The 19,361-nt window shown below is 43.9% G+C and overlaps 1 protein-coding gene across 3 annotated transcripts in view; it reads left to right on the top strand.

The window, feature by feature from the left end:
- Nucleotides 1–516: 516 nt before the first annotated feature.
- Nucleotides 517–19,361, top strand: part of LOC121541709 (colorectal mutant cancer protein-like) — a 121,892-nt gene continuing 103,047 nt past the window's right edge. Inside the window, exons 1-3 of one of the 3 annotated variants that reach the window (XM_041850960.2) lie at nt 517–830; nt 2,007–2,251; nt 2,907–3,142. In XM_041850960.2, the coding sequence (XP_041706894.2) occupies nt 709–830; nt 2,007–2,251; nt 2,907–3,142 (603 nt within the window). In that variant the 5' untranslated portion in view covers nt 517–708. Of the gene's footprint in view, nt 831–2,006; nt 2,252–2,906; nt 3,143–12,298; nt 12,921–19,361 lie in introns of those variants that run through there. The other 2 variants (XM_045208115.1, XM_045208116.1) reach the window with 2 other exon arrangements.

Raw genomic sequence — 19,361 nt, forward strand, 5'->3', positions numbered from 1 at the left:
GCTGGGAAAGATGGTTTCATAGAGATAGTCAGGCCTACATCATAGCCGACATCTGTTCTATTTATGTTCTCTTTATTTCTATGGACAGTTTGCTGTACCACACGCATCATTAGGCAAATGTAACTGTAAATAGCTCACAGCCATAACATACTGGTCTATTTCCTAGCTAGGCCTATATTATTCATGTTTCATCAATGAAATGCTTTGTTACTTTGCAACAACATACATGTGGTGAACTTTATTGAGAGGCCTCTGTTTAAAATATAAATAGTTATCAATAGTTTTGGTTTAAACCCTTTATAATCTATGCTCTATATTTGAACTATCAAATGTGCAATCCTTGTGCATACCCACACAGTTTTAATGCTGCCCAGGGCAATATCCTATAAAGTGCATTGCAATGCTCTGCTAGACTGCCGAAAGACCAACCCATTCTGCCCTCACCCCACCAACAGCTTAGCCAAAAGCTTTTTAACGCCCTCCCTATCCACCAACAAATTTCGAGCTTTACTTTTACGGCACATGCTGCGGCTGCACCCTCCTTTTTTCAGAAGTGACCTAAACCCAAGATTACATTTGATTCTATTCAATCCAATGCCGGGTATTAGCCTACATTTACGGGAAGTGTGATGAAGGAGCAGTTACTTTGTTGAGATTGGATACTAGAAGGGGTAGTAGCCAAGTTACAGTATTTTTTTAGGGAAGCTCATGGCGGCGGTGGAGGTGAGTGTGAGTAGCGGCAGTAGTGACACATCTAGCACGGGCGAAGAGGAGAGGATGAGGCGTTTGTTTCTGACTTGCGACGGCGACGGTGATGGATACATCAACAGGTAGGCTATTTATTAACGACAAGGTGGATTTAGAATTGAAGGTTACCAAATGCGATGAATATATTTTGCATACATCTAGCTACGAGCTGGAAATATTATAATTTATTTAGCTACGCGGCTTTGCTCTAGTTTTGTAATATAAACTAATTTCCTTTTCCAGTGACTTCCGTAGCGAACAATTTCTCCGATTTTGTTTCGCGCACACTTCGAAACCATACCTTCTCCGTTTTCGAAACATGCTCAGGCTCGATAACTGGCAAAGGCAACCTACAAAACATCTGCATGCCATGGCGTTGGCTTGAGGTTTTGAAAGTTTGCTAGCTACTCAAAATTACGTTTGACGTCATTATAAAATAAGAATTTGTTCTAAACTGACTTACCTAGTTTAAATAATAAATACATAAATAGTGATATTATGTGGGGGTCTCTAATTATACGATGTTTATGAACTCTGAAGTGTTGAATGTTCTTGTTAGTAAATAAAGTAGGCCTACTCTGCTGAAGGCTATACACAAGCAGAGCGAGCAGTGAGGAAAATTAAAACATGCAGGAGAGGATCGAGAGCTTAAGAGCATTGGCGCATTTGACTCAACTCAAACACATCTGTTTTTACAGAGAAACCCATGGTTTGCATAGCCATTTGAGATACTATTTGTGGCCTAGAATGCACTGTATAAAATGGATTGGTAGCCTCTAAGGCATTAAAGTTGACAAATTGAACCAGTTCTGTGGAAATGGATGCTTAGGCCATATTCCCCATGCACACTAACCCTTAGACATGAAACTGATGAATAAGATATCCATTGTGCTAAATAACTACAGCTTGAAGGGCATACAGGGATCAAATTACCTGTCTATGGGTATATCTTTTGCTCGAATTGTGTGCTTTTCCACTTCATCTAGGAAACCTATTTACCCCCTCCAAAACCTTTCCTAATTTGCCTAATATCACTTTTCACTTCTTTGAGAAGTGAAGCAAATTTCTCAGGCTGGTGCGGTGGTTAATGTACCAGCAATTCAGCTTAGTGCTGCAACTTGTACACCACTCTTCAGACAATTGAAAACCATTCTCTTCCTCTCACTCCCACTCTCCGCCTCTCCCTCCCTCTCTCCTTTTCCCTCTGCCTTTCCTTCTCCATCTCTATCTTATCTCCTTCTCTCCCTCTCTCCTGTTAGGAATGACCTGCTGATGGTGTGCAGACAACTAAACATGGAGGAGTCTGTGGCAGAGATCATGTGCCAGCTGGGAGCGGATGAGCGAGGCAAGATCTCCTTCGAGGACTTCACCCGCTGCCGCATGCAGCTGGTCAACGAGATCCGCAAGGAAGAGGGCGAGCTCTCCCAACGCTCCCAGAACTCTGAAACTAAGAAGCTCAGGGAACACCTCGCCTCCTGGCCAACCAGCAGCGAGAACAGCCTGGGTGAGTTTTTGAAGATAGCCAATCACGATTAGGCACAATTGTAAATTATATTGTTAAACAAGAGACGGCAACTAATCACAGCTGCCTACAAGCTTAAAATCAACTAAGAACAGGCAACACCAAACAACTAAACCTGACACCCAACAACTAACTGCAAACAACCACTTACCCTTATACCACAGTCATTATTAACCATAAACAACTGACACCAAACCTCTAGCATGAAACAACCAGAACATAACCTGCATGACTGAGGCTAGGTTTTTACCTCTGTTGCTAGCCTAAACCTTCAGTGACCTTTGTTTTAATTGTTCTTTAGTTGTTCCTGGAACAGCAGCGAGTGCTCATTATTGCGTAATGAAATGAGAGCATAATGAGCAGGAATGTTTACCTCAAGCCCATTCACAAACATGGACAATTTTATAGTGACTAATTCAATCAGCCTAACTCGACCCACTTTACATGTGCATGAAACCACTTCAAAAGTAATCCACAGAGAGCAAAAAACTTAAATCTATTTGCACAGGGAAGCAATAATGCAAAAAAAATGTAGACTGATATTCTCTTGAACCAGATCTGGTTGGGAGTGTCAACCCTTCACACTGCTTATTAGTTACTACCTGTTTAGTTTTGAGTTATAACATGTGTCCCCTAGGGGCCCTGTCAGGGGCCAGAGAGAGCTGGGAGTACGACTCTGGGGCCAGGGACCTCCAGAGTCCAGACATCCAGCCTCGGCAAACACAGACCCAGCAACAGCCAGCCATCCTCCAGAAGCTCCTGGAACAGCCTGGGACTGTCCAAGAACAGCAGGCTGCCCTCCATATGCTCCTGGCCCAGACCAGCGCCCACTGTGGCCCCCCGGGGGGAAATTACCTGGAGCTGGCCAACACGGTGAGTAGGCATCTGTTGATGCTGGTGATGATGAGTGCGTTGTGCTGGTGGTAGTATTGCATTGTATTGATTCCTGGTATGTTTCCTTTTGAATTTTCTTGTGAGCCACCCAATGAGCAAATTAGGCCTAGTTGTTTCTAGTCACAAGCCATTCTCCGGCCCTGTACGAATTGGCTGCCAGTGCCACCCACCATTTGGTAAACACTGATGTAGGACATAACGGTGAGATCGGGAAGCATCAGCTGACTACTTAGCCTCTGAGTTACGAGATCTTTATTACGGCAAATAATGAAGGAATGAGTGTGTAATGGAATTCCAGAACACACAACCGTGTTGTTTATGTAAGCTGTCATGGCACCTCCAACACTCATATACTGTGTAGTAGATAACACACATAACCCTGAGAAGTGTTTTCGTGCTGTGTGAAAGTTGAACCATTGAAAATCCATATAATCTCTTCCTGGGAAAGGACTGTCACCATAAAGATGGGGGGAAATGATTTGACGGTAGGTGTAGTAAGCATTGGTTATGCTGCAGAGGGCAGTGCTGCTTATGATAACGCAATTTTCTCACATTCTCCTCTCCTGTTTAGAGCAGCCACTGGGCCTGTATGGCTTGACATCATGGTACCTCCTGTTAATGATTAGGAGATGGTAATTCTAGATCTGTGCATAAGACTGAGCAATGTAGCCATTCATCTATAATGAGGATTTCTCAATTCTTTAAGTGAATTTAAATTAAATGTACTTCCTGAATTGATTGAGTTGAAATTACATTTATTCTAACTGTGACACCATCCCTGTGTCTTTACTCTTCAGCAAGATAACTTGTCAAACCCACAGAACTCTTCTGACTATAGAAACACAGTGGAGTATCGCAATACTTTTTCTGCTTGGTCCGGGTTGGTTGGTCCAACTCTCCCTAAATGTTGACCGTGGCTCTCTTTTTCACTTAGCCTTGAGGAGTATCATCATACGGGTATCAGCATAATCTTCATCACCTCCCCTCACACCATCACACCCCTTCATTAATGCATCCATATTTACTATGAATCATATGGGGCAGTCTCATGAGCTGTCATGTCCCCTTCCTATATCAGGTTTCAGCGCTGGGTGCCTTTATGGACCCACATAAATCATTTAGTGGTTTATTACTGAGATTAACATCATGACACCGTCCCTGTGTAGATTAGCACAGGCACCGGAGAGAATGGGAGGTTAAACGCTATCAGTTGTCAGTGACAGAGAGTGATGTTTGTGTCTGAGTGAGAAAGTGTAGTCACTAGTCACTTTCCACCCCTAACCATTATGTGGGGTATGGTGCAGTGGCATAGCAACCATTTTGCCCCCCACGCGATTATGAGCCCCACTTTACAGGCTTGTACTGCAGGCATTATGTTTAATGCAGCCGCTAGGCATCGATTACAGCCCTAATGGAACATCTGGTTGCTGACAGGGAGGATGTGTAACTCTCAATGCTTTGGTTGTCTGTAGGTCGACCTGGGACTTTATGGACGTGTTCGTGTCATGTTTTTTTATGTTTTCAGACTAGGGAGAGCGTACAGAATGGATGCTATGTAGCATATATTTGTATTTTTATGCCAGGGTTAGGCCTTTTCTATATGGGTCTATGAAATGCCTAAATGGAAAAGGTCTAAACGTGTGATTTAGGCACACATATAGACCATGTGACTTGTTAGTATGTGGAGGTCTTGTATTACGTTCTGTCGTTGAAGGCCATTTGTTAATATTAAGTCGAGAGTGAATGCTTAATTTTCTCCTGTGTGAATAGAAAAGTGTGTGTACGTGGCGTGAGAGAGAGAGAGAGAAAGAGAGTATGTTTACGTGCATCAGCCAGCATCGTGTATAGCAGAAATTACATTGCCATCCCTGGTTGAATAGAATACCATGCCCCCTCACCCAACACTCATTAACCAACTTCGTCTCCCTCCACACTTAGCAAACAACATATTGTGTTTTGGGGAAAATAATGTGTACGTCATTATCTCCCTGAGAAGAAACTTAATCCCTGGGTTTGCAGATTGCTTTCTATGACAGCTTGAGTTCATTCACACTCCTATTCATTAGCTGGTATTTCATTGGCTAGTTAGGGGGGATTTAATCATTATGCGGGATTGCGGGAATGCTGTTACCCTGTTGGCTGCAGCCAGCATCCGACCAGGGCTGTAAAGGCAGATTCATTGGACACATGCAGCGGACGCCAACAGATTAAACAGCGAGGACGGTATATCACTGTCAATGGGAATTTCTGACAGTATTCAACTGAAACGTACACTTTTCAAATCCCTTTTTTATTTGGATAGCTCTGTGCACTCTGACCCCGAAAGAAGGACTCTCTTTCTGAAGAGTCTCAGACCCTGTTTGAGTACTTGCACCCTTCCTTCTTTGATTGTGGTAATCTGTTGGGGTTTGGATAAGTGAAAACACCTGTCGCTGTCATTAATCCAACCCTTGTGAGCGTTTCACTTATTTTGCTATCATTCCAACCAGGTCTGTGTCTCTGTGATAACTTCAAGGGAGGAAGGAAAGGAGAATTTGTAGGCCTAAGTATTGGGACAGGGCCCTGGTTTGATTCATGATTACGTGTTGCAGTTGTCTTTAGCCTGAGGGCTGAGCTTCTTTGGGGCCTAACTGCCTCATAGGTTAAACAAAGAAATCCCACACTACACAACTCTTGAGTACACAGTGTGGCCTTGTAATATATTTTCTAGCCCTTCGGTAAATACTTTGCTGTGGTGGGTTCTCTCAGTGGAGCACATCTTGGTATTCCTTTCCCTTTTTGAGGAAGTACATATGTACTGGAGCACTCACAAGTGTTGCCTTTCAGCCAAGGCCTTTCCATCACCCCTCCTGATTGTATAAAGGTTGGCTGTGAGTGTACTCTAGATTGAAAACCTGGCCAGTATTCTGAGCCCAGTACACACAGCCCCATCTCATTAGTGTTGGGATGCATGCCTCCTCTCTCTCTCACACACCATCTAATCATCCCTAACATACATGTTCCCCAGGATTGCAGGCATGATTCATGCCTGTAACACACGACATGCTCACATGGATACACACAGTTAAGTGCCATCTCATCTGCGCTGCTGGGATACACTCGCTGATCACACCCATGATTCATGCCTCACACACACAGTTTAGTGCCATCTCAATATCTGTTCATTAGCCGTTGACCCACCAATCACTCAGCCCGGCAGGCCCACTGCATTCAGCCACTTTAACGCCAGTCGATTGTCGATTTCGAAACGCTCAAGTAGTTCACTCTATCTTCATGCAACCTGAGATTGGCCTCAAAAATCAAGATTCCTTGAGTCAAATGGTTGATGTGACACAGTAAGATAAATGTTGTCTATTTAACAGTTTCTCGAAAACAGTGGTTGCTACCTGAGATGGCTTGGGGTTTCAATCTCATAGAGTGGGTATTGCATTAATACGGGATTCAATATTAACTCCACCAACACTGAAACAGGGTTGGAAAGAGATGTTTTGCTCTGTAATGCTGTCCGCGCATATATACACACACAAACAAACAAACAAACAAACAAACAAACACTTGTTCCTCCACCCTTACATTCAATCCCATCCTCCTTGAATACTGTATACTGGCAGCGGCAGTACTAGTATGTAACTTCCCATTCATGAGAATGCCACTGTCATTTATTAATTCCATTCATGTACAGCATGCTCTAGTACTTTACAACATGATGTATGTTAAGCTAAAGGCACGGGTTGCAACCATACAGGCTGAAATAGCTATCCATAGTCAGATCTCTCTTTACACTAGTTTTTTGCAAGACACTTTTGTCTGATCTAAATTCCATGCCACTTACAGTATGTACACCTGTTTAAATAGCCTCTATATGGCAGTTTCTCTTTAAGGATCATACATGTGTAATATTCCCACTGGTGTGGGTGTGGATGGTAAGGTTTTATCCATAGCAGGAGTGCAGAGCTGGCTGTATTTTTCTCACTACTGGTCTCCGTCTGGTGTCTCAGTATGAAATCCCCCTATGATATGACACCAGGGCCTCAGCCAAGCCCCAAAATAGAGCAAAGTAGTCCTAATCGATTAATATACAGTTACTAATGGATCGTTTTTAAGACATCCAAGACAGCAAAAAGCCAAATTAATATATGTTAGTTAACGGATGCAGTATTTGAGGAGTGTAGGAAGGAGGAGTGTAGGGAGGAGGATGTGTATTTTGACAAAATGAGCCAGTACATGCCACTCTGTTCAATATGGCAGTAGCTTACAGAGGGAAGTGTTTTTACCAGAGGAAGAGAAGTGAGTGATGCTTGGAGGATGAGAGGATGTGGGAGGAGGGGCAGTCATGCTGAGAGGATGTAGACACAGCCGAGCGGTCTTGCCACATGTTAATGGAGGAGGGGAAGGAAGACTGGGAGAGGAATAGGTAGAGGGGTAGGTAGGGGAGGAAGATACAGTCACCAGGGGAATGATCCAGAACAGGAATGTGCATCCAGAGCCTCCTGTTTCTTTTCTTGCCTCAGGGAACACACAAACATCACACACACAGACACACATTAGGCTATCCCTTTACCACACCAGCCTTGGTTCATGTCTTGTTTGATGTTTGTGAGTTGCGAGGTGTAAGCTAGCCTGGCTAGTGGTCTTACAAAGCCAGTTCCCCCATTTTATTACCATCCTCCCAAAGAGCACTCAAGTTTCTTTCTTCATAGCCTAACCAGTATGAATCCAGACACAGGCAGGCTAATACATGGAACATGTATAAGTCTGAAGCAGCTTTGTTATTCTGGCGCCTCTGTTTAAGTCTCCATCAGCGCTATGTGATATAAAGCTGTAACGGATGAGTTATATGTGCCTTAGATTGCTCTTTAAAAAGCCCAAGCCTCAGCCATTCCTGAGCAGGCACTAATCCTGATCTTAGCATCGATCTCAGGAAAGCTCTCTGCCATCTATCTCTCTGTGTGCTGTATGTCACTGCATGTGAGTAATTGTATTTACCCATTACTTGATGACAATAATTACTTTTGTCCAGGCATTAAGCCCAGAGGTCAGCCTCAACTTGACCTCTGGCATTCAATGAGCCAGAGAGTAGAAATGGCATGGCCCAGTCCTCCTGGACTCGTAAATGGATTTATCATTGTGAAATGTCAAAGGGAAAACATTCAGTTACCCTAAGTACAAAAAGTTATTAAGCTAGACTTTTAGTTCTGCAATGTCCACAGGATAGTAGTACAGTAAAGCTATCCTTCTCAGTCACCCCTTTCAAAATGGCCAACCTTGTTTTGACCTTAGAGCTGAGGAAGAACTGAATCAATTTGTGCCTAACTGGTGGTCAAAATCGCACAATTAATAGACGTGTCCAGTTGTGGACATCAACCAGTTGTGACGGGTGTTATGTCAGTCTTATAACAGCATTATGTCTATTTCCTGCTTTAGTGGGAGTTGTTTTTCTATAGATCAGACATTGTGATTAAAGGCCTTTACTCAGCAGGTAGAGAAAGAATAGGCACCACCAGCTTGGCCCTTAGCCAGTCCTTCCTCTATGGGGGCTAGCTGCTGCACTGTTTGGATAAGTGTCTGTATCTCTGGCTAGCGCTAAACCCATAGCCCCCCTGTGTGCTGGGCTAGCCTTATCGCTATCTGCCCTCAAACCATAGCCCTCCCTGTGTGCAAGGCCTATCACTATCTGCCCACAACTCATAGCCCTCCTTGTGTGCTAGTTCTGCTAGCTTTATTGCGATCTGCCCTGCAGCAGATTTTTGATTTCACACGCAAGCAAGTTTGGTTTCACTGTGTCACTGACACTGTCCCTCTCCCAGTGCCAATCCTCTTTTCTCTCCCACTTGGAAAAGTGCCCAGAAAAGCATTAGCGAGTCTCCAATAAATGCGCCCAGCCAGCACCACTGCACTGCACAGTCACTGTGTCCTCCAAGCTCTGTGTCAGTCGCTAACAAGGTGTTAGCTGTGATGTGTTGGCCTAGTTTTGACGTTGTAATGACTCTTTTGGAATAACCTGTGGTTGTTGGAAGGCTGTTGAGGGGACTGTGTGTTAGTGAAGAGGTAAGTAACGCGAGGTGACAGGGCAGGAGGATGAACGAGATGGGTGGTATTTTTGTGGGGAAAGTCTCTTTAGGTAATGTCAGCCCTATAGCATAGAGCTGGGTTGGCAGGTTGGAGTGGATGTAGCTAGAGACCAGACCAGAGACCACTGCATAGGCAAATTATTGAATCTTTGATATCTATGTGGGTGAGGGGAGAGGATGTTGGACGGTTTACACTGCTGTGTAGATTGGATGAGTAACATGCAATCGATCTTCAGGGAAGGCTCTCATTTTAGTCTGGTTGGAGAATCGCTTTCTGTTCGGGCATATTTTATTAGATACTCGACTGTATTTAAATGTGTGTACCTACATGCTGTGCTATATTGCTTTACATTGCTCTGGGAGATTGTATTTCCATGTTGTGTAGTGATGGGTATGTGAGCTTTCTTCCACTACTAACCTGTTGGATCTGCACTAGTAACAGCAAAGTGTCATTATGTGAACACATTATTTCTATGTTTTGCTATCTAATTACATTTCTATCTGTCTAGAAAACCTCTCAGGAAAAAGGAAACCCTTGAGGAAAGAAGGGGTCTATTCTCCATATCATTGTTCTCATTAATTTTCACTGGGCAGGGAGAGAGGGAGACAGACTAGACTACGCGCTCCATACCATTTCAATTAGAACGTAAACCAGCTCCCAATGTACCGCTTCATGAATCATACATGCAGGTCTTTTCACAGGGCCTGAGCAGTTCTGTCTAAACCTAGAAGCACCTCTGATATACTCTGAGTGCAGAGTCAGCAACTTAGGTTCAATGTTTTGTCTCCTTCTACAGCTCATCTTCCCAATTGTCTCCTGCTGTTTGAATTCTTTAAATTTTATTGTAACATTGTCCTCTTAGAATATCAACATGGAATGGAAGTGGTTTCAGCACAGTTCTTTTTTACCCACTAGTGAAAGAAATGGGAGAAGACATTAGGCTGGGAATTAATATAATAATATATTAATTCCTGGTTGAAGCTTTGTGCTAGATGGTGGTAGATTTAAGTATTAATACTGCCTTGCCTTGAAGTCTAACTATTGACTTTGAATTCAGTGATCAGGGCGTTGTGAGTTTAAATTATTGTTGGTTCATTTTCTAATTTGCATGGCAAGTAAGGGAGAGTTTCAATTAGGGGAATATGCCAGCAGGTGTGTGTGTGCCCTGCTGTGTGTGTTTCCCCTCTTCATGCTGCTCTTTGTGTGTTTACATGCTGATGAGCCGTGTCCAGCTTAGGGAGCAGCGGTGTCAGGATCACGCTTCCTAACAGCGCTGCTGTGTGAGAGCACGTCTAAATTAGTTTATTGTGATGCTCCTGACGCTCCTGCTGTGTCCATCTACATCTTTGTGCGTGTGTGTATGCTACTCTGCTATGTGGTCTCCTTGATACCTTGGTTGTTCCTTTATTGTGGCTTCCTGTCAAATCACAGCTTGTCATATCAAAAATCCAACCAATATCAATAGGGGGATCTGTTGATTATTTTTGGCCCAAGCAGGTCTCTACTACTTATTGGTGTCCTTTTAGTAGAGGTTTCTTTGCAGCATTTCGACCATGAAAGCCTGATTCGCACAGTCCCCTCTGAACAGTTGATGTTGAGATGTGTCTGTGACTTGAACTCTGAAGCATTTATTTGGGCTGCAATTTCTGAGGCTGGTAACTAACTCTAATGAACGTATCCTCTGCAGCAGAGGTAACTCTGGGTATTCCATTCCTGTGGCGGTCCTCATGAGAGCCAGTTTCATCATAGCGCTTGATGGTTTTTGCGACTGCAGTTGAAGAAACGTTTAAAGTCATTGAAATGTCCCGTATTGACTGACCTTCATGTCTTAAAGTAATGATGGACTGTCGTTTCTCTTGCCGTAATATGGACTTGGTCTTTTACCAAATAGGGCCGTCTTCTGTATACCCCCCTACCTTGTCACAACACAATTGATTGGCTCAAACGCATTAAGAAGGAAAGAAATTCCACAAATTAATTTTTAAGAAGGCACACCTGTTAATTGAAATGCATTCCAGGTGACTACCTCATGAAGCTGGTTGAGATAATGCCAAGAGTGTGCAAAGCTGTCATCAAGGCAAAGGGTGGCTATTTTTAAGAATCTCAAATATAAAATATATTTAGATTTGTTTAACACTTTTCTGGTTACTACATGATTCCATATGTGTTATTTCATAGTTTTGATGTCTTCACTATTATTCTACAATGTAAAAAATAGTAAAAATGAAGAGAAACCTGTGCATGTGTAGGTGTGTCCAAACTTTTGACTGGTAATAGAGATATATATCCTTAAGTGTCTGCCTTTCCCCTTGTCAACTTAATTAAACCTATCTGAATTAGTCTAGTGGCTAACACAAATATTTTGCGGCCCATTATTGAACCATGTAGTCAAATATTCATTACTGGTTGCTCTAAACACTGGTCATCAATATATTACTAAAGTGCTCCAATCTGTTCATATTTAATGAGGCCTGAACGGGCCGCTAATCTACTAGTGCGCCCTAAACACTATAATTAAGACTACGAGAGGAACCACAATGTCAGAAGTGCACTTTAATTGCTTTAACAGCCTCCGCCAATGTTTGTCTATGGAGATTGCATGGCTGCATGCTCGATTTTATACATCGGTCATCAACGGTTGTGGCTAAAATAGCCAAATCCACTAATTTGAAGGGGTGTCCACATCCTTTTGGCCATGTAGTGTACCATTAGTGCTGGGGCAGTCGGACACAGTCTTTTGTGTGAGTGCTGGTCTGAGTTTAGCTAAAAAAAACTGCCGGAACAAGCTATGAGAGAAACTCCTACAACTGGAGGGAGGGACAAGCAGAGAGGGGGAGGGACAAGCGAGACTGGAGGGAGGGATAAGCAGTGAGTGAGAGAGCTAGAGTGAGAGAAGGAGGGATAGGGAGTGGGAGCCAGAGTGTGTGTGTGTGTGAGTGAGATCTGCAATTGGATGGTCTGGGAAAGGCACAGAGTAACTGAAGGAATAGGAGGAGGAAGTGAGGGTGGGGGTGCTGCTAAAACTTGAAGTTGAGAGGGGGAGTAGAGAGGGGGGTCAGGAGGAACCCGACAGGCAAACTGCAATCTGACTGGCAGCCGACCAGCAGAGACGCTGACACACTGGGGAACGCCCACCGCTACACACAAACACAAACACACACACACGCTGAGCCTGGCCCCAGGGAGTTCTCTCCACACACACTCCGGCCGTGGTGGCAGCGCGTGGAGATGACCAGGGAGAGCGGCAGAGAGAAGGTGAGCCAGCCAGGAGCGACTCCAGCAGTTTTCTCGGATACACTCAGGAACAGGGCGCTACTGATTTAACAGATAACGGATCATGGTGACTGTGCACCTCTGAACGGTGTGTGTTTGTGTGTGTATATACCTCCACCTTTGGTCTGTCTGTGCGTGTTCACGCTGATCATTGTGTGGAATAAGGGTATTTTTCTGAATGAAGATGGCTGGCCACGGCAGCCAGTGGAAACTGGAGAGTACAGGCAGCTGAAGACAAGGGACTGCTTTTTTTCTTTCGTCCTTCCCTTCCTCCGTCTCTCTTTCCTCCTCTCCGCCATCAGGAGAGGGCGAGCCCTGCAATCTTAATCTGTTTGGAGAGTTTTGGAAAATCATGAACTCTTCCGGAGCAGCCGGGAAATTTGGGAGTGACTCCCAGGTCGAAGTGGGCAAGGTAAGATGGAGTTTTCTCTTTGTCTAAAAGGTTTGGGTTGGAAGTGGTCACTCATGTCTTTTAGGGTTTCTGTGAAATATGGTTGTGTCAATCATTTCTAGGTTATTTCAAGGTTTGGCCAAGAGGTAGGTCTCCTTTCTTATAGCCAAAGCGAGTTGGCTGTCATTTCTGGAAGGTTTCAGTCAGAGCTGTCAGTCTGTCTTTCGTCCCCCTATAATACATGGGGGGGGGAGGGGGGGGTTAGGTTTAGGCTAAATGCTTCTCAAAGTGGGGGAGGACAGTGAGAAGTGGGAAGTGAATTTGGATCAAATGCTTCGGGTGTATAAAGCTCCACACAGAGAAAATAAGACTAGCTAGCTTGCAAACCCAGCACTCTTTTCTCTCTTTCCCTTTGACGCTGTAAAACAAGCATAAAACAAACTGCTTGGCCGGTTTGGAAGACTTTAACCTTTTCCAAGGGCTTTTGAGAGGTGTTTAGTAAGCAAGCTCTGACTGTTAGTGTAAGCGCTTCTACAGAACCAAGTGTGTGTTTCTTTCAGTTTCAAGGTCTTCATTCCCTTCTTAAGACGTCTGCATGCTTCAGTTTGGCTGGCGGCTAGCCGAAGTCGGATAGGCGAACTTAAGGAGTGTGCTCGCATACTCCCTTAAAAGACCTTTGCTTGAAAAACGAGAAAAAGTGGCAATAGTACTGTTTGTCCATTTTGAGACGTTGTATTCCTCAAAATAGTCAGAATTAATCTAAGATAACTCAAGAAATCGGTCATTCATTATGACATTTTTGCAGAGGAGTTTCTTTGTAGTGCAATTTTACATCTAACTAAGATGTTTGGTGCAGTATTTCTCAATGAAAAGGGGCGTAGACTTCGGCTCCCAAACTTCGGCTGGCCTCAAATTTTTGGTGTGTCCCCGAACAGCTGAAAAAACCCTTACTGGAGTCCAAAACATCACAAAATGTTGTCATAATATATGCACAAACTGTTCCGGATGGGAAGCATGTGGACGCCTTTACCCCCTCATCGTCCACAGATGAGAATGGTTAAAACTACCAGAGAGTCACAATGGCCATCTGTTTTATGAAGACACAGGAAGTGAGGCTCCTTGTAGAGGCACATTGTCAAGTGGATCGAGTCCCCCGGGGCCCCTTACTTTTACTTTACTTTAGTAGCTTTATTTTTGCAGGGACAGTGCACATTTAATGAACATTTCAGTAAAAGTGCTGGTTTTAGCCAGCCGGAAATTTTTCGACTGCAGTCCCTGCGGAGATGATTAAAAACACTTAAAATGACAATACAGACACAATGAACACATACAGAGCAACATATGACAAGTAACACTTGGCACGCAGACAGACAAAAAGCAACTCAGTCTCCAGTTCTCCACATTAGTTGAATTTGGGATGAGGGCGTTGTGGTCTAACTGAAGGGTTGTAGCTAGCTCTCTCTTCAACACTGCTGCATCCTGTCATCTTAATAGAGCTGTTCAGTGTCACTTTGAGTTTGATTTGTAGTTGATAGTGTCGATCAGATTCTGGTCGTTGAAGGGATTGGTTATTAATCGATTGTAGAATGGATTATGAATAAAGAATAACACATTGTTTGAAAAGCTGCTGGAATTTGTTTCGAACCAATCTTCGGCAGCCTTTTTGGTCACAGTTGCTCAGAGGGCTTTGCAACAGTGTTTTATTGTCTATTCTAGCCCGACTAAAGACAGTCATGGTGAAAGCGTTTAACTCCCAGGCCAGACTAGAGCTACCCAAATAAACGTCTAGGGAGTAGGCACTGGGCAGCATCGGCCAAATAAACGGAGAGCGGCGCTGTATAAACTAGAAACCTTGGGTGACCATGGTTGAGGTATTCCATCTTGGCTGTCCAGGGAGGGCTGCCTGGAGGAGGGAGATGTTGGGAGAAGATGGCAGGTATCCAGACCCCCTATCTGGAGACTCTATAGCTATGTTTCAATCCTACGGAGCAGGGGTGTAAAACTCATTCCACGGAGGGCCGAGTGTCTGCAGGTTTTTGGGTTTTCCTTTCAATTAAGACCTAGACAACCAGGTGAGGGGAGTTCCTTAATAGTTATTGACCTTAATTCATCAATCAAGTACAAGGGTGGAGCAAAAACCCGCAGACACTCGGCCCTCTGTGGAATGAGTTTGACACGTGCTATTTCAATGGAGCCAATTTCAATGGGTGAGAGGGAGTGGAGGGAGAGAGAGGAGACAGAGTTCAGTTTTCGTAACCAATGGTGTGTGTTAGAGCTCTTTAGGGACAGAGCAGGGGTTAAAAAGAAAACGATGCATGAAAGTGTCAACTTTTACTTCTTCCCCTCACTAACCCTGCAGCAATGTTCAGGGGCTTAGGAGATTCTCCCAGCCACATCAAGCACAACGCTGGCTTTCCCTCTAGAGCCAAACTAGGATCTAAAGCAAACCACATTTCTGCATGCACGAGTGCCCACTCCGAACCTAAACAGGGAAAGCATACTCTTCCTTATTAGATTAACCATACTTAGACGATCAAAGACAGCGTGTCTTCCATGTCATTTTATTTCTTCACTCCCCTCACATCAACTCGAAAAAAGGTTTTCTTGTCTGGGCAGATGTTTTGGGGGGCCTTTACCTTCAATTTATGGTGAGGGAAAGCAGACTGGATCTGTCAGAGTGACTTAACGGCCGTAGCATTGTAAACGTAGCACTCAGTCATCGTTTGCGCCGCTAATGTTCTAGAGAATCATAACGGTTGAGGCACTCGATCGATGCAGGGAGGATTTGGAAGAGGCTGCATGAGCGTAGAGCCTTAGTCTCTGTGCCGCCACCGGTTGGTAGGCAACCTGGATTTACGGCTCCTCTGAAGTGGCCCCGTGTAGCTCAGTTGGTAGAGCATGGCGCTTGCAGCGCCAGGGTTGTGGGTTCGTTTCCCACAGGGGGCCAGTATGAAAATGTATGCACTCACTAACTGTAAGTCGCTCTGGATAAGTGACTTAAATGTAAATATCTTCTAACTCACTCAACTGGAAAACACGAGAGAAGCGGGACCTGCAGGTCGAATTTACGAGCTCCTCCTGGTAGGTAGCATAAACCAGAACAATAACCCAGTGTAGGAATGAATAACCGTGGCCCTTTATTTCTTTATCCCCATATTTATAGATGGGTCCCCTCAGTATAATTGAGGGTCTCTTTAATAAAATGTGCTGTCACATATTTATGACTTTCTACATTTCTGAATTCATTATGGGAAGGAAGGGACAATATTGATTGAAGCAACATTTTTGTATTTTATTAGGATCCCCATTAGCTGTTGCGAAAGCAGCAGCTACTCTTCCTGGGGTCCACACAAAACATGAAACATGACATAATACAGAACATTAATAGACAAGAACAGCTCAAGGACAGAACTACAGTGGCTTGCAAAAGTATTCATCCCCCTTGGTGTTTTTCCTATTTTGTTGCCTTACAACTTGGAATTAAAATGTTTTTTTGGGGGGTTTGTATTATTTGATTTAAACAACATGCATACCACTTTGAAGATGCAAATGTTTTTTTTTGGGTGAAACAAACAAGAAATAAGACAAAAAAACAGAACTTGAGCGTGCATAACTATTCACCCCCCCAAAGTCAATACTTTGTAGAGCCACCTTTTGCAGCAATTACAGCTGCAAGTCTCTTGGGGTATGTCTCTATAAACTTGGCACATCTAGCCACTGGGATTTTTACCCATTCTTCAAGGCAAAACTGCTCAGTCTCCTTCAAGTTGGATGGGTTCCGCTGGTGTACAGCAATCTTTAAGTCATACCACAGATTCTCAATTGGATTGAGGTCTGGGCTTTGACTAGGCCATTCCAAGACATTTAAATGTTTCCCCTTAAACCACTCGAGTGTTGCTTTAGCAGTATGCTTAGGGTCATTGTCCTGCTGCAAGGTGAACCTCAGTCCCAGTCTCAAAGCTCTGGAAGACCGAAACAGGTTTCCCTCAAGAATTTCTCTCTATTTAGCGCATCCATCATTCCTTCAATTCTGACCAGTTTCCCAGTCGCTGCCGATGACAAATATCCCCACAGCATGATGCTGCCACCACCCTGCTTCACTGTGGGGATGGTGTTCTCTGGGTGATGAGAGGTGTTGGGTTTGCGCCAGACATAGCGTTTTCCTTGATGGCCAAAAAGCTCAATTTTAGTCTCATCTGACCAGAGTACCTTCTTCCATATGTTTAGGGAGTCTCCCACATGCCTTTTGGCGAACACCAAACGTTAGCTTATTTTTTTCTTTAAGAAATTGCTTTTTCCTGGCCACTCTTCCGTAAAGCCCAGCTCTGTGGAGTATACGGCTTAGTGGTCCTATGGACAGATACTCTAATCTCCACTGTGGAGCTTTGCAGTTCCTTCAGGGTTATCTTTGGTCTCTTTGTTGCCTCTCTGATTAATGCCCTCCTTGCCTGGGCCGTGAGTTTTGGTGGGCGGCCTTCTCTTGGCAGGTTTGTTGTGGTGCCATTTTTTAAATAATGGATTTAATGGTGCTCCGTGGGATGTTTAAAGTTTTGGATATTTTTTTATAACCCAAACCTGATCTGTACTTTTCCACAACTTTGTCCCTAACTTGTTTGGAGAGCTCCTTGGACTTCATGGTGCCGCTTGCTTGGTGGTGCCCCTTGCTTAGTGGTGTTGCAGACTATGCGGCCTTTCAGAACAGGTGTGTATATATACTGACAGATCATGTGACACTTAGATTGCACACAGGTGGACTTTATGTAACTAATTATGTGACTTCTGAAGGTAACTCGTTGCACCAGATCTTATTTAGGGGCTTCATAGCAAAGGGGGTGAATACATATGCACGCATCACTTTTCCGTTATTTATCTTTTAATTTTTTGAAACTAGTAATTTTTTTCATTTCACTTCACCAATTTGGACTATTTTGTGTATGTCCATAACATGAAATCCAAATAAAAATCCATTTAAATTACAGATTGTAATGCAACAAAATAGGAAAAAACGCCAAGGGGGATGAATACTTTTGCAAGACACTGTACATCAATTTAAAACGTCACACACAGCCTACATATCAGTACATACACAAAAAATATCTAGGTCAAATAGGAGAGAGGTGTTGTGCCGTGAGGTGTTGCTTTATCTGTTTCTTGAAACCAGGTTTGCTGTTCACTTTTGAAATCTGAGATTAGGCTTGGGCGATATACCATATACCAGGGTATTTCGAAATACAGACTTTATGATTCGCGGGGGTGCGTGCTACGTCACTGCTTATAGCTATAAATTAAGTATAACTAAGAAATCTAAGATGTGTCAAATAAATGATATCCAGCTCAGGGCTCCAGCTATGCATTTGATTGGCTAACTTGCTAGCTACAGTGCATTCGGAAAGTATTCAGACCGTTTCCACATTTTTTTCCCTTTACAGCCTTATTCTAAAATTGATTAAATATATTTTATCCCTCATCAATCTTCACACAATACCCCATAATGACAAAGCAAAAACAGGTTTTTCAAAAATAATTGCACATTTATAAAGAAAAACTACTGAAATAGACATTTACATAAGTATTCAGACCCTTTACTCAGTACTTTGTTGAAGCACCTTTGGCAGCCTCGAGTCTTCTTGAGTATGAGGCTACAAGCTTGGAACAACTGTATTTGGGGAGTTTCTCCCATTCTTCTCTGCAGATCCTCTCAAGCTCTGTCAGGTTGGATGGGGAGCGTCGCTGCACAGCTATTTTCAGGTCTCACCAGAGATGTTCAATCAGGCTCTGGCTGGGCCACTCAAGGACATTGAGACTTGTCCCGAAGCCACTCCTGCGTTGTCTTGGCTGTGTGCTTAGGGTCGTTGTCCTGTTGGAAGGTAAACCTTCACCCCAGTCTGAGGTCCTAAGTGCTCTGGAGCAGGTTTTCATCAAGGCTCTCTCTGTACTTTGCTCCGTTCATCTTTCCCTCGATCCTGACTAGTCTCCCAGTCCCTGCCGCTGAAAAACATCCCCACAGCATGATGCTGCCACCACCATGCTTCACCGTAGTGATGTTGCCAGGTTTCCTCCAGACGTGACGCTTGGCATTCAGGCCAACGAGTTCAATTTTGGTTTAATCAGACCAGAGAATCTTGTTTCTCATGGTCTAAGAGTACTTTAGGGGCCTTTTGGTAAACTCCAAGTGGGCTGTCGTGCCTTTTACTGAGGAGTGAATTCCGTCTGGCCACTACCATAAAGGCCTGATTGGTGGAGTGCTGCAGAGATGGTTGTCCTTCTAGAAGGTTCTCCCATCTCCATAGAGGAACTCTGGAGCTCTTGGAACCATCAGGTTGTTGGTCACATCTCTGACCAAGGCCCTTCTCCCCCGATTGCTCAGTTTGGCTGGGTGGCCAGCTCTAGGAAGAGTCTTGGTGGTTCCAAACTTCTTCCATTTAAGAATGATGGAGGCCACTGTGTTCTTGGGGACCATCA

Source organism: Coregonus clupeaformis, chromosome 27, assembly GCF_020615455.1.
Source record: "Coregonus clupeaformis isolate EN_2021a chromosome 27, ASM2061545v1, whole genome shotgun sequence".
Taxonomy (NCBI): domain Eukaryota; kingdom Metazoa; phylum Chordata; class Actinopteri; order Salmoniformes; family Salmonidae; genus Coregonus; species Coregonus clupeaformis.